General features: G+C 34.8%; 1 protein-coding gene across 14 annotated transcripts in view; it reads left to right on the top strand.

Annotated features, from left to right (window-relative positions):
• Positions 1-13,661, top strand: part of MYCBP2 (MYC binding protein 2) — a 262,323-nt gene that overhangs the window by 20,893 nt on the left and 227,769 nt on the right. For all 14 annotated transcript variants that reach the window (XM_045201677.3, XM_045201639.3, XM_024568966.4 and 11 more), the window contains exon 2: positions 11,239-11,314. In XM_045201677.3, the coding sequence (XP_045057612.2) occupies positions 11,239-11,314 (76 nt within the window). The remainder of the gene's footprint in view (positions 1-11,238; positions 11,315-13,661) is intronic.

The raw sequence follows: 13,661 nt of genomic DNA, 5'->3' as shown, positions 1-13,661 counted from the left end.
TTGCATACAGAGTGTGTTCCCAGTATTCTGGTCAATTGGAATGGATGTCATTCACTTGCTGAAGAATTCAATAGCTGTGGAAAACATTTTTTCAACATTTTATAAAGTGTGACATAAGGGTTAATTGTTATTTATGAATCTATTAATATACAATTTTTGGTCAGTGAGTCAAACATTAAGATTCATTTTCAGTCTAAATATTAAAGCTTCATTCTATATATCCTACTCCAAAAACATGGGTAAATTCAGCAACCATTTTTTAGGCCCTTTTTTTCTTTTTTTAAATAATAAGTTGTATTTTTTCTATTATCATTTATCTCCCTTATACCTCCCTTCCCCCACAATCACCACACTGTTGTCCATGTCTATTTTCCTTAACTCCCTCCCCTCCCCCCTTTCTGGGGTGGTCAGCCTGCTGTCTGTCTATGAGTCTATTTCTATTTTGCTTGTTAGTACAGTTTGTTCATTAGATTCCACATATGAGTGACATTATATGGTATTTGTCTTTCTCTGGCTAATTTCCCTTAGCATGATGCTGTCCAGGTTCATCCATGCTATTGCAAAGGGTAAAAATTTCTTCTTTTTACAGCTGTGTAATATTCCATTATGTATATGTACCATAGTTGTTTTTAGTGTTTTTTACATTAGCTGATTTTTAAAAATTGGTGTTGTATCCAGTGATACTGATAATTCACTTTCTTTTTATGTAGTAAAAGATATTTATTGGATTACATGTATGTAGGCATTTGGGGAAGGACTAGGGTAAGTGTTACAGCTAACCCATAAGAATCTAAGTTTTCAGTAAAGTGATTCATCTGCTTTATTTTTTTAAATTATATTGTTTTTTCCATTACCATTTAACTCCCTTATACTTTTCTCCTCTATGTAATCACCACACTATTGCCCATGTCCATGAGTCAGTCAGAGAAAGACAAATACCATATGATTTCACTTATATGTGGAATCTAATGAACAAACTGATAATTCACTCTTTAATACCTTATTTGTAGGTTATTTTGCATTTTCTATATAGTTTCTATTTACAAATAAAAGTGCTTTACTTTTTCCTTTCAACCAATTGTGACTTACTGACTTCCAGTACAGTATTAAATAGAGGTGGTGTATGTCCTTGTGTTTTTTTCTCCATACTTAGTGGAAGTATTTAATTTTTCATCATTGAGTACAATTAAGTAAAATATTGGCTATAGATTTTTTGTAGGTAATCTTTATTAGATTAAGTAGCTTCTTTTTCTGGCCTACTGAGGTATGTCATTGCAAATAGTTGTTGAGCTTTAGAAAATACTTTTACTGCTCCTATTGAAATGATCACACTTCCCCCCTTCTTCTGGTATTATGCTGAATTGCATCAATTGGATTTTTCATTTTGCCTATTTTCCTTTTTATATTTCTGGACATTGAGATTATTTTTAGGTCGATGGCTTTTTTTCCTCATATCTTTTAAATTGAGATATAGTTCACATAAATATAAAATGTACCTTTTTAAAGTATATAACTCAGTGGTTTTTAGTATATTCACAAAGTTGTGCAACCAGAAGTTTTTCTTCACCCAAGAAAAGAAATTCCATACCTATTAATAGCCACTCCCCTTCTCCTTTCCATCACCCCTGGCAACCACTAATCAACAACTTGTTTCTATGGCTTTCTCTGTCTGGACATTTAACATAAATGGAACGATACAGTTTGTGAGCTTTTGTGGCCTTTTTTCTTTCACTTACCATAATGTTTTTAAGCTTCATCCATATTATAGCATGTGTCTACTTCATTCCTATTTGTGGCTGACTAATATTTCATTAAATGGATGTACCACATTTTGTGTATTCATTCATCAGTTGATGAACATTTGGGTTGTTTCCAATTGTGGGCTATGTAGTATTTTTGCTTTTATGTTCATGGGAGATATTGGCCTGAAATTTTCTTACTTCAAAATACCCTTTTTAGGTTTTGGTTTCAGAACTATGCTAGTCCCATAAAATGATTTGGGTAAATGTTTTTTTCTTTTTATATTCTTAGGAAGAGTTAGTCTAAGATCAGCAGTATTCGCAAGAAAGCAGATTACTTACGTGTTTGGAGGAGTTCACTGGCAAAGCCACCTAAGTTTAGAATTTTCTTTGTGGGAAGGTTTTGATTAGGGATTCAGTGTCTTTAACAGATATGTCTATTTAGATATTGTATTTTCCCTTGTTTAGTGTTTGAAAGTTATATTTTTCAAGGAATTTGTCCATCTTATTTAAGTTATGCAGTTTATGGGCATATCTGAGTGACATCCCCCTTCTTATTTATCAGATGGGCAATTTTCAGTTTTATTTTTTTCCTGACCAATCAATCTTATTATAAGTTTATTGCATTTACTGATCTTTTCAGAGAACCAGTTTTAAAAAGTTACTGCATTTACTATGGGTGGCATTAGTTAATAGGATCGTATAGGTTTTAAGTGTACATTTCTGTGAAACAAGATCTGTGTATTGCACTGTGTGCCCACCACCCAAAGTCAGTCCATCTTCTGTCACCATACATTAGGTCCCCCTGACACCCACACCTTCCTCACCCCCTTCCCTCTGGCAAATGCCACATTGTGGTCTGTGTCCACAATTTTCAGTTTTTTATCTCACATATGAGTGAAATCATATGGTTCTGAGCTTTTATCTGACTGACTTATTTCACTTAGCATGATATTCTCAAAGTCTACCCATGTTGCAAATAGCAGTATTTTGTCTTTTCTTATGGCTGAATGTTTTCCAATGTGTATACATACCACATCGTCTTTATCCAATCCTCTACCAAAGGACACTTTGATTGTCTCCGTGTCTTGGCCACCATGAATATTACTGCAGTGAACATAGGGATATTTATTTTTGCAAATAAATGTGTGTGTAGTTTTTTATGGCATGGATACCCAGGAGAGAAATTGCTGGGTTATATGATAACTCTATTCTTAATTTTTTGAGGAACCACCAGACTGTTTTCCATAGTGGCTGCACCAGTCTACATTCCCACCAGCAGTGAATGAGGGTTCCTTTTCTCCACAACCTCTCCTGTACTTGTTATTACTTGTCTTGTTGCTAATAGCTGTTCTGACAGATGTGAGCTGGTGTCTCAATATAGTTTTGACTTGCATTTCCCTATAGCTGGTGAGGTGGAACATCTTTTCATATATCTGTTGGCTGTTTGTATGTCTTCTTGGGAGAGGTGTCTGTTCAGGTCCTTTGTCCATTTTTCAATTGGATTATTTTTTTGGTGTAGAGTTTTATGAATTATATATATATTTTGGGTATTAAACCTTTGTTGAAACTGTTGTTTGTAAATATCATCTCTTATTTCGTTGGTTGTCTCTTTATTTTGTTGGTTTCTTTTGTCTTTACTTCCTTTGCCTTTGGGTCAAATTAATACAAGTCAGAGAACCAGTTTTGGCTCTTTGATTTTTTCTATTAAATGTTTGCTCTCTCTTTCCTTGATAACTGCTCTTATTTTATATTTTCCTTTTTTTTTACATTCTTTCCATTTAGTTTGCTGTTTTCTTTCTAGCTTCTTAAATTATAAGACTAGATAATTTACTTTCAGACTTATTTTTTCGTTATATGCGTTTATGTATTTGCAAAAAGCTATATATTTCCCCTAAGCACTACTTTGGGGCTCATTCCACAAATTTTGATGTCATATTTCATTTTCATTTAAGCAAAAATATTTTCTACTTTCCATTGTAACTTTCTGTTATAGCTCTTTTACCCATAGTTTATTTGGAACTCTGGTTTTTAGGTTTCCAAACATTTGGAAATTTCTTAATTTTCTTTCTGTTGGTTTCTAGTTTAATTTTCTTGTGATCACAGTCCTTGTAAATTTGTTGAGACTTTGTCTGTGTTCCAACATATTGTCAGTTTTGGAAAGTATTCTACCATGCATTAGAAAAAAATTGTGCATTCTTTTTTTTTTATTCCTGATTTAAAAAAAGCTTTATTTTGAAATAAGTTCAAACTTCCAAAAACAGTACAAAGAATTATCCTGTACTTTTAACTTAGATTCCCCATTTGATAACATTTAGATACAAATGCTTTCTCTCTCTCTCTCTTTTTTGGATGTATGTATGTGTCTATGTATGTATGTATTTATTTATATTGTTGTTCAAGTACAGTTTTCTGCCTTTCCCCCCCACCCTGTTATTGTCCATGTGTCCTTTATAATTGTTCCTGCAAACCCTTCACCCTTTTCCCCTTAAATTCCCTCCCCTTTCCCCTCTGTTCACTTGTCAGCCTGTTGTCATTTTTTAGTTGTTGGTTGTGTTTTTCTATGTGTGTCAATTAGGTCAAATCAATTAATTATGTTTTAAAATTTTTCTATATCCATGCTGTTTCGTCCTCTTCTTGTTCAATCAGTTAGAAGAGATATGTTAAAATCTGCTCTTTTGTGAATGTTTTTTTCTCTTATTCCCTCAATTTTGCTTCATGTATTTTGAAGCCATGGTATTAGGTGCATTAAATTTAGGGTTGTTATCCTTTGATTTGACCCTTTTAGCATTATGAAACGCTCTGCTCATCTGTAATACTACTTCTAGCCTTAAAAATTACTTTGTCAAATATTAGTACTTTCGGGAGGCTCGTGAGTGTGTTCAAGATACATCATATTTTGCTGTGTATAACACGCACCTATGGTTTTGTATGCATTATACACGGGATTAGTATGCCCATGGCATGTAATCATTATACCCATGTATAATGTGCATCATTATTTTTCCTTCAAAAATTTGGGCAAAAACGTGCACATTATACATGGCAAAATATGGCATTTTTCTCTAGTCCTTTTACATTTTATTCTGTGTCCTCTTATTTAATATTTTGAAATAACAACTATTATTTTACATTATTTTACATTTTATTTTTAATTGAATTTATTGAGGTGACAATTGCTTAATAAAATTATGTAGTTTTCAAGTTTGCAATTCTATAATATTACATTATTTGTATGGTGTATTTTGTGTTTACCACCCAAGGTCACGTGTCCTTCAGTCACCATAGCAATTATTAAAGGAAGATCTTCCTTCTGTACTTCTTATAGTGTTGGTATATTGATAATGAATTATATCAGCTTTGTGGGTCCAAAAATATCTCTAATTTTGTCTTCATTTTTAAAGGTGTTTTTGATATTTATGTAATTCCAGTTGCTACATTGCCACTTCCCCCCTCCCTTGTACTTTGTAACACAAAAAATGGAAGCAATCAATCTTATTGTTGTTCTTTTGAGTATATATTTTTATCTCTGGATGCTCTTAAGAGTTTTTTCTCTATCCTTTGATTCAGCAGTTTGTACCTAGAATTTGGTATGCTGAGGTGTGCATTTTCCTGCTTGAGATTTCCCTGAGTTTCTTGACTCTCTCAGTTGATTTCTTTCCTTATTTTTCTAAAATTGTCATGAATTATCTCTTCACATAGTGCTTTTGTTCCATTCTTTTTTTCCCCTTTGTCTTGGATTCCAGTTACATAAATGTGAGACCATGTGACTGTGTCCCCTATTTCATACTCTCTGTTTTGTTCATCCATTGTTTTCTCTGTGCTTGAGTTTTTAGGTATTTTTCTCTTGGCCTGTCAGCAAGTCCTTGAATCCTGTTTTCTTTGAGTCTCCTGTGCTCTTAAAATCATCTGACAAGTTCTTAATTTGACATATTTAGTTTTAAGAAAATACTTGGCTTTTTAAAAAATAAGATTCTGTTGAAAATTACATTGTTTTGTTTTATTTTTTAAATCCTTGAATCTATTTCAAGTCCTTGCCTCCTAACTTCAGTATCTGGTTTATCTTGAGTCTGCCTAGTTATCTGGTTTTCTCTTGATTATCTGTCACATTATTTTGCTTCTCTGGTTGTCTCCTGTGGGCCTGACATTTTGTGTAAAAGAACAGTTATTTTCTTCTAGAGAGGTTTGTTCTTTATTGTATTACACAAATAGGGTAATATCTGTGTTGACTACCTCAGTCCATTCAAGGATTGAGTCGATTCTCTTCCTATTGGGATCTGTCTTATAAACACTGGGAGACTATGGGAAATTGACTTAGACCTGTTGGCCTAGCCTCCTTGTTCTTCTTCACTTCCCCATCACTAAGCAGATCTACCATTGGGAAAACTGGCCACATATTTGGGACTTTTCTAGATTTCCTGTCTGTCATTCCAACCCATGCAGTAGTCTAAAGCTGCAGTAGTTTCTGGTTTCTCTCTTTCGTAAGAGTTTGTCTGTTTAAGCCAAGCTCAATTCTCACTTGTACCTGAACTCTGCAGATGTCCTCTTGGAAGAACATGCCGATAATCTGGGCTCACTTTTGGAAGTGCTTTTCCATATCTGGACTTTGAGTTTATCTAGTCCTTAATTGCTTCCACAGCTTCTTATGTTAGTCTAGGCTTTGAAGAAACAACAGTGGCTTGCTTCTATCTAGTATCTTGCTTTAGGGAAGTAGAAGTGAGGAGTTAATCTTTGCAAAAAGAAAAAGGAGATAATTTTAGAGTGCTTATTTGTATAAGCATAGTGATGTTTTGAATAGTTTTATCTGTACTGATAATATTAATTAAATATTTTTTCTTTCTGATATGAGCCTGTTTATCAAAATATGTTCTAGACTAGGAGTCAACAAACTAGTCCATAAACCAAATCAGCACAATTCCTGTTTTTGTGTGGTCTGTGAGCTAAGAATGGTTTTTATGTTTTAAAACGTTAAAAGAAATAAAAAGAGGAAAATGTCATTAAATTTTGTGAAATTCAAATTCTCATGTACAGAAATAAAGTTTTATTGTAATACAGCTATGCTCATCTGTTTATGTGTTGTCTGTGGCTGCTTTTATGCCATAGTGTTTGACTGGTTGCAACAGAGATTTTATGGTCTACAAAGCATGAAATATTTGCTATCTGGTCCTTTACAGAAGAAAAAAAAAAAAGCCTTTTCCTGCCTTAGACCATAGACTCAGAAGTTTTTCATTGCTCATTACTAAAGGAAATTAAACAAAAGATTGACGCCCTCTTATTCCTAAAGTTCTTTGAATTTATTAAAATCCTAGCATTTTATAGTTAAAAGCAACCTCAGAGATAATCTCCTTAATCTTGTTATTTTACAGATGAAGAAACAGATTCAGAGTGAGAGAGGTTTTTAAATTAAATCATGACTAATTTTGGTTTGGTTAGAAACAGACTCAGTAATAATCTGATAGAGGAACTAATGAGCTATATCATGGAACAACTTGCCAAATTTATTTGTTCTCATATTGCAGAAGTGTTTGGTTTTCCCTAAACAGTGGTTGTTATTAAGAATATTTCTTTGGAATCTTTAAAGTAAATATTTTAAAATAAATAATTAAAGGACATTAATAACCTTTGTCTTTCATTACTACCCATAATTCTTTCAAATCTCATGGGCATGGGGTTCTTTTTGTGAAAAGACTAAAAATCTTATAGGATGAATTCCAGACATTCTTCATTAAGCTTCTATTTGATACAGGATTTTAAGTGCTAAATCACCAGGCATTTCAAGGTGAATTGTTGATGTGTAAGACTGGTTTCTACAGTTTTTCTTTTATTTTATCTATCTATCCTCAGATATTATCAAAAGTTTATTTAAGCTTAGTTCTCAAATGCATTCATATAATGGAATGTTATACTAACATGTATTTTTGTTTTCTAATGTTGAATATGAATTTTCATATAATTTTAAATTTATTACTGGGTCCTTTGGACAACCCTCTACTTCTAAAACAATCCAATTGAACAAAGAACACAATAAAATCAATTTATGATGTTTTGGGGAGAGCTGATTCTTCAGCAGGTTTATATTCAGGAATTAGTAGGTTCAGATTCATTTAAATTGTTAGAATTTATTAAATGTTGAATGCATAGAAAGAAATATTTTAGGAATACATAATAAGTCATCTGAACTTTCAAGAAGTCCATTAAACAAAGCAGACAAAAATATTGATGCATATTAGTGAAAATTTAAGTTCATGATAACTAGTTTTCAGGAAATGCATCTTAATTTGGATTTATATACTAGTATTCTGTTTCTCTAAAGTTTCAATTTGAGTGACTCTTGTTGTTTTAATAAATTGTATAGAAGAATAAGTTTATAGAATTGTAACCTTTTCGAAGATACATACTCCTGTTGCTCAAATAACTGATTTTAATCACAAAAACTTTAGTATAAAGGGAGATTGGTTTCCTAAGCCATATATGAGATGTTTTCATTAACTTGTTTATTCATCTGACATTTCTTGAACATCCATGATGAGTCAGACACTGATGCAGGTGCTGAAAGTATGGCGTTGAAATAGACCTCCTTCATTGCTCATAGTTGAATAAGATTATGGAAGCAGGTACATATCTGTTCATGTGTAGCATTTGGTAGCTATTGATCACTCTCTTTACTTTTGTAGCTTACTATCATGGGGAAACCTCATCCATGTACATGGTTTCCATGACCTTCTTTGCACCAAAATCTGCATAAAATAATTCTATGGATACCTCCTTAATGGACATTTCTGGCTAGGTATCCTTTAATATTTGGTGTCTCTGTGGATCTGTCCTGGGTCCTCTGCTTATTTTACTCTTTGAGTAAGGCTCGTAGCTATAGCTCTGAACTTGCTTCTTTTCTACCCTTTCTTTCCCTTCTGTACTACTTCTCTTTCTCTTAAAATAGTATTGAGTTCTAGGTATTTTTCTGGGCAAAGAGGCTAGATAGAGCAGTAAACAAGAGAGACACAGCTTAGGCACTCTTGCATACATCTTGTTGAGGGAGCAATGCATAAACAGATAACCCTATATATAATTACAGTTGTAGATTACTGTCGGGGAGCTTTAACGCAGCCCCCCGGTCCGCCAGGGATGAAGAATAAGTCTACCAAGACATGATCTGCTTGGGGAGGAGAGGTGGCCATTCTCTCAAAGGAGAAGGGCCTTGAGCCTTTCCTTCCATGGGCTTTTATTAGGTTCATTCCTATAGGAATGCAGATAAAGCTCATCAATCATTGTCAGCCAGTAAGGGTTAAACAATACAGGATTTACAGAGAACCTTGAGGGCTTATTCTGAGTTACAGCCAATTAGTTAGAGGCCCTTAAAATTTAAGGCGCCAGACTCTTCTCAGGTCTGGACCCTTATCTTTCAAACTGAGAGTACAGATTAAGTAGGTTTCACTGGAATGTACATATTTTTCTTAGGCCTGATTCCCCAGGGAATCTGCCCCTCCCAGCACAGGACTGCACCGCCTTCTATTATTGCTTCAGGCTTAAGTCAGGCAAGGGAAGTAAAGCAGCCAAGAGATTAGGAGACTTCTTGCAGACAGAATGAGGACTCAGGCTATTTCAAAGCCGAGGGGCGAGGGTCCATCACCCCCTTTTGCCACAGCCCCCCGAGTCCTTCCCTGCGAGCTTATCCCTGGTGACCAGAGCCTGTCTTAGGTTGATCCTCCCTTGAGGATTCTTACCTGTCATTGGCTAACTGGTCAGTCTCAGGGCCAAGCAGGGTGAAGTGGGCAGAGGTGGCACTTCCGCCAGGGAGATAAGCTTTGTCTCCTTAATGGCTTATGGTCCCAACTCTGACTCAGCCTTAACCATGGGGGGTTACAGCCTCTGAAACCAGGCAGGGCAGTTCCCAACAGATTACATAATGAAACACAAGTATAAAATTCAGTGAGTATATATTAGGAGATTAATCCAGTCTGGGACATTCCTGAGTAAGGGACATAGATACTGGGACCTTAAAGATGAGTAGTGTTTAGCAGATGTGGGAGAGAATTCCAGTAGAGGGATAACCTTCGTAAAGCCTCTGAGGAGCTTAGTAGATTCACACAATCGAAAAGGACGTCTCTGTGGCTGGAGTGTGCCACAAAGTTGGAGATGACTGAAAAGTGAGGCAGGAGAGACAAGCGGAAAGGATATTATAAACCAAGTCAGTGCCTTTAAACTTTATTCTTAGAGAATTGAGAAGGTATTAGCCGAGTTTTAAGTGGAAGAATCACCTACTGAAATTTGTGTTTTTAAGCATTGACTTGGGTTTTTTATGTGAAGAATGGATTAAAGGGAGGCAGATATAAGAAATGAGATATGAAGCTTTTGCAATAGTCCAGGCAGGAGATGATGGTAACATAGATTATTGGCATAGCAGCAATAGAGATGGTGTAGACAAATTGAAGAACTATTTATGAGATATATTCAATAATTGACAAGACTTTGTGGTTATTTTCATTTAGGGAATGAAACGGAAGGAAGTGTCAGGGAAAATTTTCATGTGCTTGTCCACATCTATCTTGTTGAATAAAACATCTTGAAAATCAAACCATTTTTTCCCTTAGCAAACTAATTCTCCCCCTTGACTTCCCTATTTTTCTGAATGACATCGTTACCACTAAGTGACTTAGCCTTACTACAGCTTCCATTGAATTGGTTACCAAGTGTTGTGGACTTGACTACTGTAGCATGTAGAAGCTCTTCTTCTTATCCTCCTACTCCTCCTCTTCACCTTTTGTCTTTATTATAGCAGTAACACTCTCTTGCTTTTCATCCAAGTCTCTGAACTCCTTGAGGCCAGAACTGTCTATTTTTATCTTGTATCTTTAGTACCTAGAAGTGTGTACCTCAGCATGGTAGACATAAAAAAAAATTAAATGAAATTAAAATAAATGTTTTCTTCTTATTTCTTCCACTTTAATTCTCATTATTTGCCACATTTATTTTCTCAAAGTCTTTTAGAGGCTTCCTTTTCCTTAAAGAATAGTTTCGTGTTAGGGTTGTAAGGTAATGAAAAACCAGCTGCTGGTGTGAGCAGTGTATGAGTTGGGGTTTCTTACAGTCATTCAGTGAAAATAGAATCATGAGCCTTTTTGCACTGCATCCCTCACTACAAAGAGCAGATTTTTCTGGGAGGGGAACATAGTTGATATTTATTAGCATCCCCATTGTTGAACAAAGTTTAACATCCCCCATTTGATGCCTTTAAAAGTTTTTTAATTTATAAAAGTATTTACAGATTTCAAATTTTTGATCACTTCATGTATATTTCTCAGATATCTCATATCTCAGATATCAGTGTTATCTCAGTAGCTCCATTATATGGTAGTATCTTATATGTATATGTATACTGTTTCATAGAAAGAAAGTTTGTAGGATAAATATTCAAGTGTCTACTTTAGAAGTACCTATTTTTAATAGCTTTGTGTATCCTAAGTGGACTTTAATAATTTTTCCATGTTTTTTACCTTTTTAGGAATAAGAAAATTTTAAATAAGAAGAAGTTGAAAAGAAAACAGAAGAGCAAATCAAAAGTCAAGACAAGAAGCAAGGTAAACTGTTGGCAATTTACGGGAATAAGGACTTTTTCATATAGTGATTTGAATTAAAATGCCAAGATTAGCAAGGTGTGAGTATAAGTATACGAGAGGGGACCCCTCCTAAAAAAATGGAATCACCTTCTGGAGAGTGGGCCCCTTATAGTACAGGCTTCCTTGGCTAGGTGAGTGTTCTAGGAACACATTTATGTCAACGTACCAGCTGGCGTTGTTGTGAGAGGCTGTATTTGGCTTCAGTGAATTTTTTTGGAAGCCTCTTTCAATGTGTTTGCCCATTTCATGATGGGTGATTTATGAGCATACACTATGCTGAGTGTTCAGCAGTTTTTGACCAAAAATAGGATGACCCCATGTCCCACCCTCCCTGATCACCTGATCTTGCCCTGAGCGACTGTTTTTCCTTTCCCTGGATGAAAAAAGTCCTCAAAGGGAAACATTTTGCCAATGTGAAAGATGTGAAACAAAAAACAGCAGATGCACTAAAAGGCATCAAAGTTGATGAGTTCAAAAATTATTTTTGAGCAGTGGAAAAAAACATCTCAATAGCTGTATTGCGTCAAATGGAGAGGAGAGTACTTTGAAGGTGACTGAAGTTTAAACATGTAAGAATAAATACACAATTTTTCGTAAATAAATTCTGGGTTTTTCAGGTCCCCCCTCGTAATTAGCAAACCATTTCACTTTTCTGTGCTAAAGTAATTTTTTAGAAGCCCTTTATTATTTAATTACACTGTTTAGTTTCATATTTTTACCAGTAGTCTATAAGTTAATATCTAGATCCTGAAAATTACTATTTTTTTATCTTTGACTTGGGGGAACATAAACATGTCTGTCTTTTTCACTCTGACTACTTACTACTGTACTGTAGTACAAACAGTAAAATTTCGGCTTGTGAGTTGGGACTTGAATTTGGGTTTATCATATGCATGTACGTGTGTGATGAATTAGGGAGCATCATGGTGCATCTATGTTGTTCTGAGACTCTTTTGACTATGGGTGGCTGTGCAAAAGAAAATAAATACAGTGTAGAAGATTTTAATTAGATGGGACCTCAGTGATTAAGGATCTCATTTTCCATCGAATACAGAAATCCTTGCTATAAAACCATCTAGTTTTTTCACGAACATTTTCAAGGTCCAGATTCTGCTTTCTATAAAAGAGTCTCTTTTCTTTTGTACAGTACTAAGAAGCCTAGACATGAAGATAGGAGTCATAACTATGCTCTTTGAACACCTCCATTTATGGTTAAAGAAGCCATAGCTTAGCTTGGCCTGTATATCATATTTAAGTTGTAGAGACAAGTATTTCCTGCTCTTTTAAATCAGTGTTGTTGCTATTGTAACTGAGACAAATCAACTCTAAAGTAGTAAACAAACAAGCAAACAAACAAAAACACCCCAAAAGGATAAGAGATAGAATTTATTTGGTGGATCTCTCTTGAGACACAGCTGGAACCAGGGATTAAATAATTCATTAAATCTATGTCTTTATCTCTTGCTTCTGCTTTCTCTTTGTGTTGGTTTATTGCAGCTCTTCTGTGTGTGGGCTGCTAGCAGCTCCAACTTCATTCTCTTCGAGTAAGAGACAATCTTTTCTAGTGGTTCCAGCAGAAAGTCTTGGGTATGATTTTTTGATTGACCTGTATCATGTACTTTGGCCTTGGAGGTGGGGTAGCTTGGTTAGAGGTGAGCACCCTGATGAGCAGACCATGTGGAATGGGAGAGGGGTAGACCCTCAGGAAAATATTACTGGGTGGTTAGATAAAGTATATATTTTCACTATATCACCTCTTACTACTTCTGCTTTTAGGTAGAAGATGGGAAGTAGAGAGCATATTTGATATACTTACTATATATAAAAACCTTTAACAAGTATGTACTTATTTATATTTCCACTTTTTTGGAATTACGTGCAGAATCACAGTGTGGGAATCTTGAAGTTCTTTTAAGTTCTTTTAAGGTTTCATTTGGTAATTTTCCTATGAGTGGTAGCAAACGATATCCAGGATGAGGTGGGAAGTCAGGTCTTTTGTCCCTTTGAATTCTGTTTCTCACTTGTGCCCTCAGTAGTACAGCTCTCTTGTCTAGGGCTCAGGTTTTATACCTGCGATCTGCTTTTTAGGAGCAGTTTGCGATAAGAGTGGTATAAAAACATGCATTCTTTTAGTCTTCAAATATTAATTACATGCTGATTATGCTAGGTATTTGGGATAGAAAGATGAATAAGAAACATTTCCTGCTCATGATAAGGATATAAAATAGTAAAATTTTGTTAGTATTCTTGCCCTCTATCATTATTTTTGGACTATTTTTCATCCACCCTATTTTTTAAAAAGTTATTT

The sequence above is a fragment of the Desmodus rotundus genome, chromosome 13 (assembly GCF_022682495.2).
Source record: "Desmodus rotundus isolate HL8 chromosome 13, HLdesRot8A.1, whole genome shotgun sequence".
Lineage (NCBI taxonomy): Eukaryota > Metazoa > Chordata > Mammalia > Chiroptera > Phyllostomidae > Desmodus > Desmodus rotundus.
Note: the sequence above shows the minus strand (reverse complement) of the source record. Positions and strands in the feature narration are given on the sequence as shown.